The sequence below is a fragment of the Pseudorca crassidens genome, chromosome 12 (assembly GCF_039906515.1).
Source record: "Pseudorca crassidens isolate mPseCra1 chromosome 12, mPseCra1.hap1, whole genome shotgun sequence".
Classification (NCBI taxonomy): domain Eukaryota; kingdom Metazoa; phylum Chordata; class Mammalia; order Artiodactyla; family Delphinidae; genus Pseudorca; species Pseudorca crassidens.
This window is the reverse complement of record NC_090307.1, coordinates 87057646-87074638: the sequence shown is the minus strand read 5'-3', so window position 1 is coordinate 87074638 and position 16993 is coordinate 87057646. Positions and strand designations below refer to the sequence as shown.

The 16993-nt window shown below is 46.4% G+C and overlaps 1 protein-coding gene across 3 annotated transcripts in view; it reads right to left on the bottom strand.

The window, feature by feature from the left end:
• TMEM132B (transmembrane protein 132B) overlaps positions 1–16993 on the bottom strand; it is a 409658-nt gene that overhangs the window by 229823 nt on the left and 162842 nt on the right. For all 3 annotated transcript variants that reach the window (XM_067701186.1, XM_067701185.1, XM_067701184.1), the window contains one exon: positions 3420–4311. In XM_067701186.1, the coding sequence (XP_067557287.1) occupies positions 3420–4117 (698 nt within the window). In that variant the 5' untranslated portion in view covers positions 4118–4311. The remainder of the gene's footprint in view (positions 1–3419; positions 4312–16993) is intronic.

Sequence of the window (16993 nt, the reverse complement as noted above, 5' to 3'; positions counted from 1 at the left end):
CTGGAGAAAACCATAATTCAAAAAGATACATGCACCCCAATGTTCACTGCAGCACTATTTACAATAGCCAGGACATGGAAGACGAACGGATGAAGAAGGTGTGGTACATATATAAAACGGAATATTACTCAGCCATAAAAAAGAATGAAATAATGCCATTTGCAGCAACACGGATGGACCTAGAGATGATCATAACTAAGTGAAGTCAGTCAGACAGAGAAAGACAAATATCATATCGCTTATATGTGGAACCTGAAAAAATGGTACAAATGAACTTATTTACAAAACAGAGATAGAGTCACAGATGTAGAAAACAAACTTATGGTTACCAGGGGGGAAAGAGGAGGTGATAAACTGGGAGATTGGGATTAACATATACACACTGCTGTATATAAAATATTAATAGATAACTAATAAGGACCTACTGTATAGCACAGGGAACTCTTCTCAATACTCTGTAATGGCCTATATGGGAAAAGAATCTAAAAAAGAGTGGATATATGTATATGTATAACTGATTCACTTTGTTGTACAGCAGAAACACAACATTGTAAATCAACTATACTCCAATAAAAAATTTTGTTAAATAGTATCAAATTAACACATAATCGTATGAATTTGTTAAATATTAAATTAACACATAATAGTATGAATAACAGCATCAATTATAGTAAATAATAGTATCAATTAACACTTTCTGAACATCTACAGGGTGCCAGGCACCCTTCTAATTGCTTTACATGAAGCAACTAATTCACTAAATAATGCCGGTGATGATGGAGGGGATGTTTCGTTTCCTGTGATGCACCCACTGACCACTTCTATCTCCCTGACACACAGTGAATGAGTCGGTGATGCCTGCCTCCATAGATTAGAATCTAGCCCCTCTTCTAAGCGTTGCATCCCCCTTTTTTCAACACTATATCAGGAGTTCTTAAATGCTCACAGGAGCCAGATAAGTGAGTGCAATGGGCCAGGTGTGGGACGATAGGGTGTAGTGGGGACTGGGGTGAACTAGGCGATGCATGATCCATCTAAAGGGGAAAGCCACTCCCTAACTACAGCCAACTGTTGCCAAGTTACCAAATCTTCAACACTTTCCAAGTAAATGACACGTGAGATCTCCCTATTATTAGAGGTTGGCAACTCTTTTAAATATTTTAAGGGATGCCATATGAGCTTTAAAAAGAAAAAAAAAAAAACACCAGCATACATCCGTGGCCTAGATTTGCCATGACCACCAGTTTGCAAACTCTAGGCTAGACGTTCTTCCTTTGGGACAGTCCCAAGGCCCCACAACTAACGGCCCTGTGGCTACTATTTCCTGGAGACTGACAATTCACGATTTGACCTCTCAAGGGAAAGTCAGTGTTATAGTCCGTTTCAGCTCTAAAATTAACTTCTGTGGGAAAGAAAAAACTTGAGGAGTTTCTACTCACCATGAAGGTAACACTTCAGGAGTTTCTACACTGTGGTTGCTGGAACCTCTTCTGGTCTCAGCAGCCTCTCCCTCCCTAAATTGACCCTCAGCTCTGGCATGACTGAGCCACATGCAGCCAGCGGGGGGGGGGGGGGGGCGGCAGCTGCCCCCTCCTGTCTTCGAAAGGCAGTGGGCCATGGGGGTGAAGGGCACAGGCTCTAGAGCCAGACCACCGGGATTCACACTCACTGCTCCCTAGCTGTGTGACCTTGGGCAAGCTACTTAACCTCTCTGTGCCTCGGAAAAATGGGGATGATAGCCGTACTTGCCTCCTTGAGTTGTTTGTTGTCAGAATTCAGTGAGTTAAGGCATGTAAACAACTTAGAATGTGGCCTGGACCATTCTACGTCCTCAGTCAGTTACCTAGTACTGTTTATGACATTCCCCCTGTTCTGAAATGCCTTTCCCAGCAAGGCTCCCAGACTTCCCCAACCACCAGGTCACCTGCTCTCCCTTTCCTCAAACTTCTCACCCAACAACATTCTCTCTACATCAGGGATGGCAAATAAGTTCAGTCTTAAGTGTCATACTCTCTACCTCACATGAATTGGTAGGGGCTGCCTGGAGTTCTGAGCTCAGTGCAGTAGATTAGTAATGTCTGCCACAGCACAGGGAGTGCTGAGGTGCTGCAATTGACTGGTCATGTCTGCCTCGGGAGAGGGAAGGGCAGGAAAGCAGAAACCATCCCTTGGCCATCCTTGGTCTATAGTGAGCAGCTTGCACTACCTTGCATTGGAAGAATCTCTGCAGAGCAAGAACTGGGTTTTAGACCACCCCAGCCCCACCAGTGGAGTGACTAGCACAGGGCTGGGTCCACACCAATTTCTGAATCAGTTTTACCACCAAGACTAACTCAAGGGGCTCCGAATAGGAAGCCCGCTTCCTGCGGGCTACTAAACCCACCTGGGATCTGCCAGAGCCTCGGGATCCTGTTGCCAGGCTCTGAACAAGCGCACCTCCAAACAGACGTGATCTGGTACATCGGCCTCCATCAGAATCAGAAGGACCATACTGGACTCACGATTAAATCTTATTTTTCCTCACCTGCACCCAGCAAAACAAAGCCCCACGTGCATTGCAGTTTATATGTCTACCAGCTCGGCGTCTGAGGACCAGGAAACACCACAGCCTAAATTCAGTGGAAACCCCTCATGTGCCAGGCACTATTCTAAGAACTTTGTTAACTTGTGTAATCCTCACAACAACCCTGGGAGATAGATCCCATCATTATCCCCATCCTACCAAAGAGGAAGCTGAGGCCCAGAGAGGTTAGGTGACTTGCCCCAGGACACACAGCCGGTATGTAGCAGAGCTACTGCTGCTTCCTACTGCTACCCAGGAACCTATGTGAGCAAAATAAGCTAAAGACAGGTTTGTCCCCCTAGCGCAGAAAAGTTCCTCACTTTCTGCAATCCTAAAACCAAGTCTTTGTCATACAGATAGAGACAGCTGCTTTGCTTTGACAAAGGATTCTTTACTGATGAAAAGCTGCGAGGTGGGAAACACTGTCTCAGAAAGCTCCTTCGTGGATTTAGAAACTGGAATTCATTCACAAGGTGTCCACTTCCGGGCATTATGGGATTCTGCCTGGCACATCAAGGGGGCAGTAAGAGGTTCAGACTATCACGTGAGAGCCTGAAGGGACAAACTTGGACCTCACAGCCCGAATTGCTGCTCTCAACGCAGAAGTTTTAATCCTGGCTTCACACCAGAATTATACTTAGGGGGTGCTTAGAAAACAGGGATGCCCAGGGCCCACCCCCAAATACTCTGCTTTACGGTGTCTGGTGTGTTGTTTTGCTGGGTCTTATTTTATGTTTGTAAGTTTCCTCACGATGCTGGATCCTCAGCAAAGCATCAACACCCACTTGACAGACTAACAACTCACTGACGATCAAGAGTTGATTTGCATCCCACCCAACCCCGCAAAGCCTCTCACCTGAGAGTGAAGTGGTCAGCCACAGAGCCACTGGCCAGAGAGACCAAAAAGGTGGCGGTGTCCCCTTCCCGGACGAGGTTCAGAGGTACGGAGAGAACGACGTTCTCATCCAGGCTCAGCAGGGACCACCTGAGATCGTCCTGGGTCGGGTAGACCACGACACTCCCGATCCTCTCCCGGGCAGCTGACGCCGGCGGGGGGCTGTCCTGGCCCGAGTGTATGTTGTTCTCCCACTTGCTGTCCTCCTCCAGGGGACACTGGCCGGCCTGGTCGGCCGGGTACAGCGTGAAGAAGAGCTCCATGGCCGTGCCGCCCAGCAGGGCTGGGATCTCCTCCTCGGGCTCCAGGTCCAGCCCAGAGCTGAACCACTCGGGCAGCACCTCCAGCTCGGCCACACACAGCCCAGGGGTCCCTTGCAGCCGACAGCTGGCCGCCACTTCCCTGGCCTCCGGGAACGCAAACATCTTGACGCAGGGGAGCTGTTCCGCTGGGTCGCCGTCGGCCCAGCCCATTCCGGTGACGTAGAACAAGGTCTGCACTTTGGGTCTGTTGGAGTAGATGGAGCTGCCGAGGATGTGGGCCTTCAACTTCCAGTTGAAGGGAAACTGGCCCATGTTGCCAGAGGGTGCAGACGTCAGCATGAACTCCCGCGGGACCGTCTTCTCGACTGAAAATGGCCCATAGCTGGCATTGACCATCGGGGGGCTCCTGGCTCGGTAGATAAAGAACGACTCCACCCGGGCCTGCAGACTGCAGTTCCGAGTGACGTCCTGGTTGGCCTCTTTAAGGAAGAAGGACTCCTCTGCGTTAGAGATGTGGAAGCTCGTGGGGAGGTAAGCAGGGAGCGAGGAAAACCTCTGCAGGCTGTCCACGATGGCGCGGCTCTCCGTCACTGCACGAGAAACGGAAGCAGAGGAAGAGTGAGAGCCGCGTCCGGAGAGGTAATGAAATGAACGCAGGGCCGCCTCCACCCATCCACACAACACACCGCCCACCCGAATCCTGGCCACGCCCACCCGAATCCTGGGTCTCCTCGCGGTGAAAGTCCTGTCATTACATAAAGTGTGTTCCGAAATAACCGGGGCAAGGGTGGGAAGGAGCCCCGTGTACCACTGAGCCAATCGTCCTGTGACTGAATTACGCCCCCGCCCCCGGAGGGAAAACGTCGCACCCTCTTTTGCTCTCGCAAAGCCCCGAACTCAGAGGATCGTGGTCATCTCTGTTGTAATCACCCCCCAGAGAGTAGGCTGCACACCTACCAAGCCCACCATACAACCCCGCATTGGACCATCGTATATGACGTGTTAATACTTGATTACTTTGATATTTATGCTTCTTCCCATCCCTCCTAGATGTGGTGTCCACGTGGATAAACGTTTAGACATCGCCTAATTCCTTCTGAAGTGAGGGTGAAGCGATGGCTCAGCATTCTCACTTCGAGAAATCTCTCCTTCCGAAACACGAGTGAGAATTCATAAAGATCTGTTTATCTACAAGGATGTCCACTGCAGCATCCTTCTGAATTGCAGACAAACTTATTTTATGTGCTGGAGCCAGAAGCCTGGATTTGAATCCTGGCTCTGCCACTTCCTAACTGAGCAACCTTGGGCAAGTTGCTTAACCTCTCTGTGCCTCAAATGTCCTCATATAAAGTAGGATATAAATATAAATGATTGTAAGGATTAACGAGTTAATAAATATGAAGCGCTTAGAACAGTGCTGACACACATAAATGCTCAATCTTTACCTGCTATCATTATTATTATTTACTAGTTTAAACCATTCCAAAGGTTTATTATATTAAGAGGAGACCAGATAAACTATACACTTTTACAATGGGGTAACAGGCAGCTCTGTAAGAAAAATGAGGCATGTTTGAAAAAATGTCCACAATCTGTCATTAAGCATAAAAAATTATAAATGTATCACATATGATCCTATTTGGGTAATTTTTTAAGATTCTATATGTACATAGGTAAATGTACATATATCTATGTTTGGTATCTATAGAATCCAGAAAGGATTTTTGCCTTTTACCACTTATGTTTCTACCTTCTTAAAACTTGTTATGATAATCATGTATTACTTTGTTAATTAAAATACATATAAATATATATAAACATGTATATGTGGACATGTGTATATATACATGTGTGTGTGTGTTTCTTTCAAGGGGGAAACACAAACAGCAAAGACCCAGCAAGCTTCTTCAAAGTGAAGACAGCCCACCAGGAACCAGGGTTGGCAAATCAGGCCAAGAACAGACAGGAATTCTTCCTTGCCCTGAAATAAACCTCTGCCCCTGGAGCCTGGCTTCCAACCAGAGCAAGAGGAAATAAACCAGGCAGCAGTGTTTACAGTACAGCATCACCAGAGGATAATAAAAGGCAAATAAATACTCCATTGACTCTGACTCCTGGTAACATTTTTTCTGCAGCCGTTACAAATTCTGTGAAATACAGTTTTCTGTTGACTTAAATAATTTCTGGCCTTTACAGGGCTGTCCTTGGTGAGCTTTCCTTTCCTAGTGGATGACAAAATTGTAATTAGGAGATTGTGAAACAGATACCACCACGAAGGGGCTGACGTATACTTTCTCCAAGAAGGTGTTCAGAAGGCAAGTTCTCTGTGAAATGCTGCACGATCTCACTTACGTGCAGAATCTAAAATAGTCAAATTCGTAGAAGTAGAGAGTAGCATGGTGGCTGCCAGGGGCTGGGGGGAGAGGAAGGGGGGATGTGGGTCAAAGGGTATAAAGTTTCAGTTAAGCAAGATGACCATGTTCTGGAGAGCTAATGTACCGCAATGTGACATAGTTAACAACCCTGTATTGTACATTGTAATTTGCTAAGAGAATGGATTTTAAAATCAATCTTCTCAACACGTACACACACACACACACACACACACACACACACACAGAGTGAAAACTAGGTGGAGGTAATGAATATGTTAATTAGCTTGATTATGGTAGCTTGAAATTTCACAATGTACACATATATCAAAACATTCAATTGTATACCTTAAACATACACACTTTTCACAGGTCAGTGATATCTCAGTAAAGCTGAGGGGGGAGGCACCTCCCTGGTGGCGCAGTGGTTAAGACTCCGTGCTCCCAATGCAGGGGGCCGGGTTCGACCCCTGGTCGGGGAACTAGATCCCACGTGCGTGCTGCAACTAAGAGTTCACGTGCTGCAACTAAGGAGGCCACGTCCCGCAACTAAGAAGCCCGCGTGCCGCAACTAAAGGACCCCGCCTGCCTCAACTAAGACCCAGTGCAACCAAATAAAATGCGTATGGGGTCCGGGGGGAAGAAAGAAAGAAAATTCTCAAGTGTCATCAATATGGCCAGTCCTGGTCAGATTAATTACTGGAGGAGAAGTGTTATTCGTTATTCATTTCTCCAATTATCTATCTAAATATATTTACTACTCTACCTAAATATATTTACTTACTATATTTCCAGCCCTGGTAGGGATATCACAGGGGCAAGACAGATGCGGTTTCCGCCCCAGGGAGCGGGCAAACTTTGGAGAAAGGCACGGCTAACCTACACAAGGCAGCTACAAAAGTGAACGTTCAGACCCTTCCAAACGCCCGTCCCAATAATTCTCCACCTAGGAATTCATGCGAAGGAAATAAGAGATCATCAGAAAGGAGATTAATGCGCAAGCGTCAACACGAGTATGATTTATAACAGCAACACACAGGAAGCAACCTAAAAACTCATCATGAGTGCAGTGATTATATAAATGATTGAAGTCTTCCTCTGTGTGAGATATTAAGCGGTCATCAAAACCACGATTTCAACAAATATGAGGCGCCGTGAGAAAATGCTTACGACATCGTAAGTGAAAGAACAGACGTCAAACCTTGATTTAAGTTATCCCACATCTGTTTAAAATATATTTTCAAAAGTAGATACTGTATGTATGTAATATATATACATACATAAATACGCATACGATACATTCACTTTCATAATATAGACCTGAGTTTCCTCCAGATTGCATCCCCACAGATCGGGCAGGATTCGGATCAAAGACAGAGGAGGAAGACAGATGACTTTGAAGAAGGAACCTCATCCTAAGGAAAGTTTTAGCTGTTGCCGCCACCAAGGGGCAATTTGTATTTTGACAATGTCAAGCAATGCAGAAACGCCATTCCAGATGAAATTTAAATTATTTTTTGGTTGGTTTATTTCCCCTCTCCAAACCAAGAAGTTAAATTCTTGGTGAATTTACCCATAAATTAATTGGCAATGAGGCAAGTCTGTCTTCCACAGCCTGACAATATCCTTCAGCAGAGATGGGTGGGCATACAGTCGACCAGATTTGGGAAGAAAGAGGTTCAAATTTTACCTTCTCATAAAATCTAGGCAAAGCCCAAGGCAAGGTTTAAATTCTGACTTATCTACAGATGTGGAAAAGGAAATTAAAATAAATGCAAAGTTTAATATGCTCTGTTTCCACTGTGGACTTGTTCTATTTCTTCATTATCATTTATATCGATATTTTATACCTCTCAAAAATTGATTTACAAGAAATTTAAAGCTGAGCCTTCTCTCTTCTTTATTATGGCCAAAGCCTGCATTTTATCTGAAATGACAGTGTGAAGTTTACAATCCTGTCCCACCATAACTCAAGCAAAATGCAATACAAATTTTGTCCGAAGGCTTATATGGAAAGCCATAAACACCAGCTGACAGATCCTCATTTTGTCCTCAAACCAGATTGCCACAAAATATGACATCCAAATTTAGGAGCATTTTATGAAGACGAGAGACTGTCCTTAGACAGACACCCAGGGTCTGAGAAGCTAACACCCCTACCTTTAGCCCCCTAATGTCACATAGTGGCACCATTCTTCTTCCCGTTGGCAGGTAGACCGTGTGGCCAGAGTTCTGAATGTGAAATGAGGCCCTATTCAGTCTGCTGATTTCCTAGAGGGCTTTTCACCACCTGACTGAATGAGGTGGGTCCTGAGAGCAGAAAATGAGGACATTTTGGGCTTCCCTGGTGGCGCAGTGGTTAAGAATCCGCCTGCCAATGCAGGGGACACCGGTTCGAGCCCTGGTCCGGGAAGATCCCACATGCCGTGGAGCGACTAAGCCCGTGCACCACAACTACTGAAGCCCGCACGCCTAGAGCCCATGGTCCGCAACAAGAGAAGCCACCGCAATGAGAAGCCCGCGCACCACAACAAAGAGTAGCCCCCGCTCGCCGCAACTAGAGAAAGCTTGCGCACAGCAACGAAGACCCAGCGCAGCCAAAAATAAATAAATAAATAGAAAATGAGGACGTTTTAGTGAGGCCCAGCTGCAAAGGGCTTCTCACCACTGCCCCCTTATGAGCCAAGAAGAAAATCAAGTGCAGGTTCACCAAGAGCACAAGGTGCTCCAGACGGATGCCCTGTGGTTAAAGGATGCTCTGACTGGCAGATGGCTCCGAGCAAGCCCCAAAGAGAACCTCGGGGGGAAACTAACAACTTCCCAGGATGAAGCAACTCCCAGGGCGCTGGGAATCCCGGCAGGGACTCTGTGACCCAAAGTGCGTGGATGGACATCACTGCTGTGCTTGGCACGCAAAAAATACTCCTGGGCACGTGCCTTTGTCAGGAGTGGAGGGATAATGCGGCCCACAGACTCACAAACCTTTCCACTGCCATCGCCAGCCCTACCTGGAAGCTGAGTACCAGTCTTGTGGCTCCTGGTCACCCACCTGAGGGTCAAGGCCTGTGACGTGTCTGCAGCTGAGTCTCTGCTCACTCCCACAAGACAACATGGACGTGCACAGCCAGGAACAGAAGGCTCTCCTTCCAGAGGGCCAGATGGCCAGGTCTTTGGAAACCAACAGCAAGAGAAATTGCTCACTGGTCTGTCCAAGGGTGGTCCTGAAGAATAGCTGGTAGTTTACTGCCACCATCTGGGCACCCCCATGTCCATGGTCATGGGGGCCAGAAGCTACAAGGAGGCCCTTGGGAGCATTCATATCCGTTCAGAACGGTGCAGTGGAAGTTGCTTCTGGGATGAAGGAATGAACTAGGAGTTCATTCACACTCGTGTTTTCCTGTCTGTCTCCACCCTGTTTCTGTGTCTTCCTCTGTGAACTTTTGCACTTGCTGGGAAGCTCATCACCCACCTGTGAGTAGAGCAGACTCCTTCCCACCAGGATTTCTCAGCTCAGGAAGGGTTTCTCCAGCCCTGTCCCTGCTCTTCTCTGCATCACAGGAAACTACACTTCCCAAGCTCCTTTGCTCCCTGGCCTCTGGATGCAATGGGAGGCTCTGGCAGAAGATGGAGCATGGGAGGTATTTCTCCCCTTGTCGGCCAGCATTTCCTGGCAGAGACGGTGCCTCTTCTCTGATTCCAGCCCTCTTCATGCTCCCCACCATGCATACAGCTCTCCTAGCAGTAGTTCTAATATCTGCTGGATGGTTCCAGCTTCTGGGTTCTGATGATCCAATTTCCCCACTTTGTCCCTTCAGCCCAATTGGTAGCAGCTTCCTGTTGTTATTAATTTCTGGATTACTTTACATTCCCAGAAGGTGTTTACCATGCCCGACTTGGTTTCGCAGATCTTCCATCACCCGAGTAACTAATTCCCTTGATTAAATTCCCTCTGTGGAAATAACTAGAGTGGTTTCCCTTTTCTTGGCTAAAGCCGGACGAATACATCCAGTCACGAATCACACCTTCCTATTATATTTCTTCAAGGCCACTGTCGCCATATGAAATTAGCCTTTTACTTGTTTACTTGTTGTCTATCTAGTCTCTCTATTAAAATTCAAGCTCATGAGAGCACAGGCTTTGATATCCAGTTTATTGCTGAATCTCCAGTACCAGCAGAACGAAGTAAACAAATAGGTACTGAGTGAATGTCCATCAACTAAGGCTGCCCTGGTTTAATGCTGAGAGAATAAATCTCTCTGTGTTCCTTCTGAGCCTTTCTTTGGCGTCTCCCCAGGGTTGTTAATAGATATCATTAGTATTAACAAATCACTGGTCCATCACATTATTACTCCATGCATGTCCTCTCAAATATCACATCGCTGTGGTCACTAAGCTGGTTGCTAGGTTTGCCAAGCAAAGAGCTGCACTGCTCACATGGAAGGAAAAAATACCACTTAAAGGAGAAACAGCACTTGTGATGTGTCAACACACCTGGGCATGTATAACTGCTAAGTTCACTGATTATCACAATGGTTGTGAGATGAATAGTTAGTCCCTTTTGGAAAATGGTGAGACTGAGGCCCAGAGAAATGAAGCAGTTTGAACATGGTCGAAGGTAGGGTTCCAACCAGCTCTGTCCCATTCCAAAGGCTTTCCACTTCTCTGTATGGCCCTAGGGCCAACTGGCCTGCTGGTTCTACCATGAGGCCAAGGCTATATGCAGGTCAGCTGAAGGGGCTGGAACTCAACGCTCACTATTCCAGGTTCATGGACAAAATCCCTACACATCCAGTGAGGCTTTCATCACTCTACCGTCACAGGTGACTGTCTCCCATCCCAGGTACCAGCCTGGATTCCCAGGTAGAGCAGGAAAATAGATACAGTTGACCCAGTTGATGGCAAAGCAGCCAGAGATCCATACCTTTAAGGTAACAATAAATGTGGGAAAGCGCTGCTACCTGTAAACCCCTGCACGTGGCCGGGAGCCTCAGGAGGAGGAGCCAATGCAACAAGTCAAACCAAACGCTCTCCGGTTAAGGAGGAGAAGTGCAAGTGGTGAGTTATTCATTAACGACCAGCTGTGGTGGCATTTATTGCACATCCTCATCCAGTTTGCTCCCACCCCCAACTGCATCCCGTCACTGTACCCTGGGGACCAGATCCTTCCACGCCTCTGCATTTGAAACACAAGTCACTGATCACATAACCAAGAAAAGGCAGCAAATACTTAACTACTGAATTCAAAAGCCACCCATATAACAGCAAGATGGGAAAAGTCAGATGAGTTTCTGTCTTTCTCAACCAGATAAAATATACCGTAGCTGAGAGAGAAGGACAGACCATACAGACAAGAGGGCATGAAACCACCAAGGCCAGCTGGTCCTCAGGCTGGAGGGATGCTCGCCTTTGTCCCAAGATTCTTCTCAAATTTCAAACTGGGGAGCCCTGTGTGGCCAAACACGGGTTGTTCACAAGGACAGGAAGCAGATAAAAAGCAGACCAGAAGCAGGGGGAAAGCAGGAAGCAGAAGAGCAGACAGGAAGCGGACAGGAAGCGGACAGGAGAGAGCAGGTCCCTCCTCCCAGCTGCAGCCCTGCAATCTCCTATAGCCCCCCCCCGCCCCCCGCCGTTAGTGGAGACTAACAAGAAACAACTGGCTAAGAGAAATGTGGTTTTCAGACGCCAGCACCCAGCATTAAAGACCAGAGAACAGGGCTTCCCTGGTGGCGCAGCGGTTGAGAGTCCGCCTGCCGATGCAGGGACACGGGTTCGTGCCCCGGTCCGGGAGGATCCCACATGCCGCAGAGCGGCTGGGCCCGTGAGCCATGGCCGCTGAGCCTGCGCGTCCGGAGCCTGTGCTCCGCAACGGGAGGGGCCACAGCAGTGAGAGGCCCGCGTACTGCAAAAAAAACAAAACAAAACAAAACAAAAAAAGACCAGAGAACAGAAAGATGAGTTTGGAACTAAGAAACGGTAACTTAACAACTGAGATCCCATTTGTCAGAAGAGAAAATTGCAGCAGAGAGGCGTTAAGTCTAGTAAATGATGGTTCCAGGTCAGGATTCCAAACAACTGGCTCTATAGTGTACACCCCTAACCACCGCCCTACAGAGCTTCACATCGAGCCCGCTGGGGAAAGGAAGAGCTCTTATTCCTTGATCTCCAGGCTGTCCCATAATTCCTTCTTGGTCCAGAGGGAGACAGGGAGACTCTAGAGAAACACAAAATAAAACCCAGAAAATGAGGGTTTTTAGAGAAAAAGCCAGGAATCCAGAACTGTGTGTCCCCATCAGAGGCTGCGTGATCGTAGCAGGAACCACGGAGAACTCCCAGGTACTACACTGTAGTTTGTAGAACTATCAGTGGAATAGAGAATACGGGACTAACATGCGGTGTGGAGGAAAAAGATACGGACTTTGGTTTGGACACATTCGAGTTAAGGTGAAAGGGAGATGATGGGGAGCCAGGTGAAAATATGAATGGGATTCAGGAGGAGGTGGACACCAACTTCATCTCCACACAAAGGTAAACTCCTTTTAGACACAGCGCCACATCCTAAGATAGGGATTCTGAACTCTGGCTACCTAGTAGGTACACACGGTAAAGAAAATATGTATCATACCCAGCCCTGCCCACCAGAATTCATTTTAATGGTCTCAGGGAGGGGCCCAATTGTTCCCCTGTTCTCTAGATGACTCAACTGAACAGCAGTGGAAAGAAACGCCACTAAAAGTTCAAAGACACTATTGGTACACAGTAGGTACTTTGTGGATACAGGTTTCCCCCGCTACCTGAAAGTAAATCATTCCTGTGAAGTCTTTCGTAAGCCTAAATGGCACAAAGCAAAGAAGCAATTACCTTAGAGCACATCTTGCTAACGGATGCACAAAACAAAGGGAGATAAAGCACAGGTGCTCGTACGGTTCAAAGCTATGGCGACTTGATGCTGAGATGCTGAGTGTACGTAGTTCCGGGGAAGGAGCTCGGTGGTACCACTCTCACCCGTCGGGGTGCGCGATACCTCTGTAAAGGCTCACTGTAAAACCAACGCTGAACTCTCTTTTCACTTTTCGCCTTTTTGTGTAAAAGGGGAAATCCTCCTTAGATTTCTTTCAGGTTAGCGAAAAATGGTACTAATGTAATTCTTTCGTAAAAGCCAAGAGGCATAAAGTGAACTTTCAAAACGCAGGCGGGTATCGGTACTCAGAAATGAATAGTCACTCCTTGTCTTGAGGGCAAGTCTTGGGTCATACACCAGTAAATCCACTGAGGATTAGATATGACTATAAGTTACAGTGATAATAAAAAGTACAGAGAAATAAGGGCAACGAGAAAAGAACAGAATCATTATCACAGTCATCATTTATTTACAATCCTTATGACGTACCAAGCACTAGTCTAAGCATTTCACACGTATTAACTCTTTTAATCTTCAGTTTTTGGATTCTGAGGATTTGATTATCAGCCCCACTCATAGATGGGGAAACTGAGGCACGGGGCAGTTAAGTGACTTGCCTAAGATCGCAGAACTAGTAAGTGGCAGAGGGGAAAGTGGATCCAAGTTGTCAAGCTCCCGGCAGAGTTTACACCCTTAGCCACTATGTTCTGCTGCCAGGGGAAAGCTTAGTGAGCAAAGTCTACAGTGTGAGAGCTTCGGCAATGATTAAAGGGACTGCAAATGGGCCTCTGAATTGTCCGGCTCTCAAAGCACGAGATGAGGTCACCAGTTGGGCACCATTCATAAGATGAAAGCAAGAAGCAAAGCTTTTCCTGGCTCTGAGAGAAATTCCTCCGGTGGTGGTGCCCCGAGGGACACAATGGCATCCCTACAATACAGTGAATTTATTAGCAGGCTCCCCATGGTGCCGTCCGCACAAGGCGGGATGCGACAGTGAAGGACCATCAGGCAAAGGTGATTATGCAGAGGACAAAGGATTGCGAGGCAAGACAGCTGACAGCTCTTGGAAGGTCTGGCCTGATGGAAAAATAAGATGCAGAATAAGACCCTAGAGGAGAATTCTACCCTTCAAACTCTCCTCCATGAACGTGCTTTCTTACCAGACCAACTAAGGTCTTAGAAAGTGGTAAGTAGCAGAGGTCTTGAGACTATATTCTCTGGCAAGATCTGGGGGCACAAATATTCTACATAGACCATCCAAGGCCAGTGTCCAAGATTTAAAACACAAGGAAGAGGATTAACCTTTTCTACACGAGGTCCACCACTTCTTTTATGCCATAAAGACCCTTCCCAATATCCCAAGATCAAATATCTACTCACCTATATTCTCAACTGGGTTTCTATGGGTGGGTATATGTATATTCATGTGTGTGACTACATTTTTGCATTTAATCCTTTTTTATCGAGGTATTTTGGGCCATTAAAAGTTGTATATATAAAATAGATCAACAACAAGGTCCCACTCTATAACACAGGGAACTATATTCAATATCCTGTAATAAACCATAATGGAAAAGAATATGAAAAAGGATATATATATATATATCTGAATCACTTTGCTGTACGCCAGAAACTAACACAACATTGGAAATCAACTATACTTCCATTTTTAAAGAGGAAAAAATGTTGTATATATTCAAGGTGTACAATCTGATGGTTTACATTGTGAACAAATGACCACAATCAAGCTAATTCACATCTCTGTCACCTCAGAGGATGAATCTGAGGTGATGGGTGTAGGAATTGATACTTTTCGTGATGAGAATACTTCGGATCTACCCTCTTATCGAATTGTACGTATTACATTTAATTCTTGAATCCATCTGCAGTTCCTTTTGGGGTATAATGTAAAGTGAGAATCTGATAGTCGTCGGAAACTCGCACACAACTGAATAAGCCGGCAGAAGTATTTTATTTGACTTCATAGTTTAATGGTTTTTTAATTGAAAAATAATGTGACTGTATTTTTGGGGATAGAGGCTTTAAAGAGGTAATTAAGTTAAAATGAGGTCGTTAGGGTGGGCCCTCATCTGTTATGACGGGTCCTTATAAGAAGAGGAGATGAGGACACAGACACACACAGAGGGATTAGCACGTGAGGACACAGGGAGAAGATGGCTGTCTACAAGCCAAGGAGAGAGGCCTCAGAAGAAACCAGCCCTGCCCACACCTTGGCCTTGGACTCCAGCCTCCAGAACCATGAGAATAAATTTCAGTTGTTTAAGTCACCCGATCTGCAGTACTTTGTTATGGGAGCCCTATAACTGAGAGATCACCCTACTTTATCAAACTTCTATCAGTTCATCTTGCCTATTTTTTTTTGTCTTCAGGATGACTTTAGATTCACTCCGTCAAGTTGCCCCAAACCCAGTCAGACCCTTACCTGAAGAGGAAGGTCTGCATATGGGGCTTATGGGTGCCTTGCCACTGTCTGCCATATTTTTCTTCATTATCCCTTTTCTTTTTTTTTGGCTGCGTTGGGTCTTCGCTGCTGTGCGCGGGCTTTCTCTAGTTGCGGCAAGCAGGGTCTACTCTTTGTTGAGGTGCGCGGCCTTCTCATTGCGGTGGCTTCTCTTGTTGCAAAGCACGGGCTCTAGGCGCGCGGGTTTCAGTAGTTGCAGCACGTGGGCTCCGTAGTTGCAGCACGCGGGCCCTAGAATGCGTGGGCTTCAGAAGTTGTGGCTCGCGGGCTCTAGAACACAGGCTCGGTAGTTGTGGTGCACAGGCTTAGCTGCTCCATGGCATGTGGGATCTTCCTGGACCAAGGATCAAACCTGTGTCCCCTGCATTGGCAGGTGGATTCTTAACCACTGCGCCACCAGGGAAGTCCATTCTGCCACATTTTTCTATGTGTTTTCAAGTTTTCTAGAATGAACATGTCTTCTTGTTTATTTAATCTAAGAGAAATACTGACATTTTTTCCCTTAAAAAGAAAGGTATGGAACTTGATTTTAAGTAACAAACTGAACACACTCATTTCCTTGCATCTCTACAGAAACCCCGGAGAAATAAAAGCGTAGAAGTACAGAAAGGAATAAACTTACGAACAAGAGAAAGGGAGGAGGGCTATCTGAAGATAAAATATTTCAACAGATTTATGGAAGATAGGAAATGGACGAAAGCGCACTGATGGGGAAGACAACAGAGGAAAGCTTGAGCTGGAACTACTCCACCCACTGGAAGCCCCAAGGGGCTCTCGACTCCATGTTGGCACACAGAGTAATGACAAGAGTAGAAAGCGGTTTTACCCCCTGAAAACCAAGGCAGTGACTGAGTTCTGCAGATGGGACACCCTGTCCAGGCAGCCCTCCTCCCAAAGTCCCCACCCATAGTAAAAGGCAGAATACGTGGTCTTTATCTCCAATCAAAACTCAGCTCTTCTCTAAGGAAACTGAATTGACCCTTGATGGGAACCTCAGGTTTAAAAGTGTGCGTGCTGGGACTCCCATCCTGAGAGGGGATGGAGGTGAAACAGCCACCGTGTTCACTTCACGAACACGGAAGGTACACACTGAGAAAGTAATGCCGGAAGTCAGAAGGGACAAGTCACAGCGTGAGATTAAAGAACCAATGGAATAACGTCAGCTCCCACTTGCCTAAGCCTAACCCAACATGACTGGGGTGCTCGTAAGAAAAGGCAATTAGGACATAGATACACACAGAGGGATGACGATGCGAAGACACAGAAGGAAGACAGCCACTTACAAGCTATGATGGCCAGGGGTTTCTGTGACTTACAGTCAAATACAATGTTAACCGGTAAGAAAGGAAAGTAAGGAGGAGTGTAAATCAACTAAATTCTCGTCTTTTATAAATTTGTTAACGCAAGGATTAGAGGTATAGGGAATGGTATGTAGAATGATAAAAATAATCACCACTAACAGAACTAAAAGCAGAAATGGCTGGACCTGGCTGACTTCAGGGAGAGAGATCAAAGCTGCA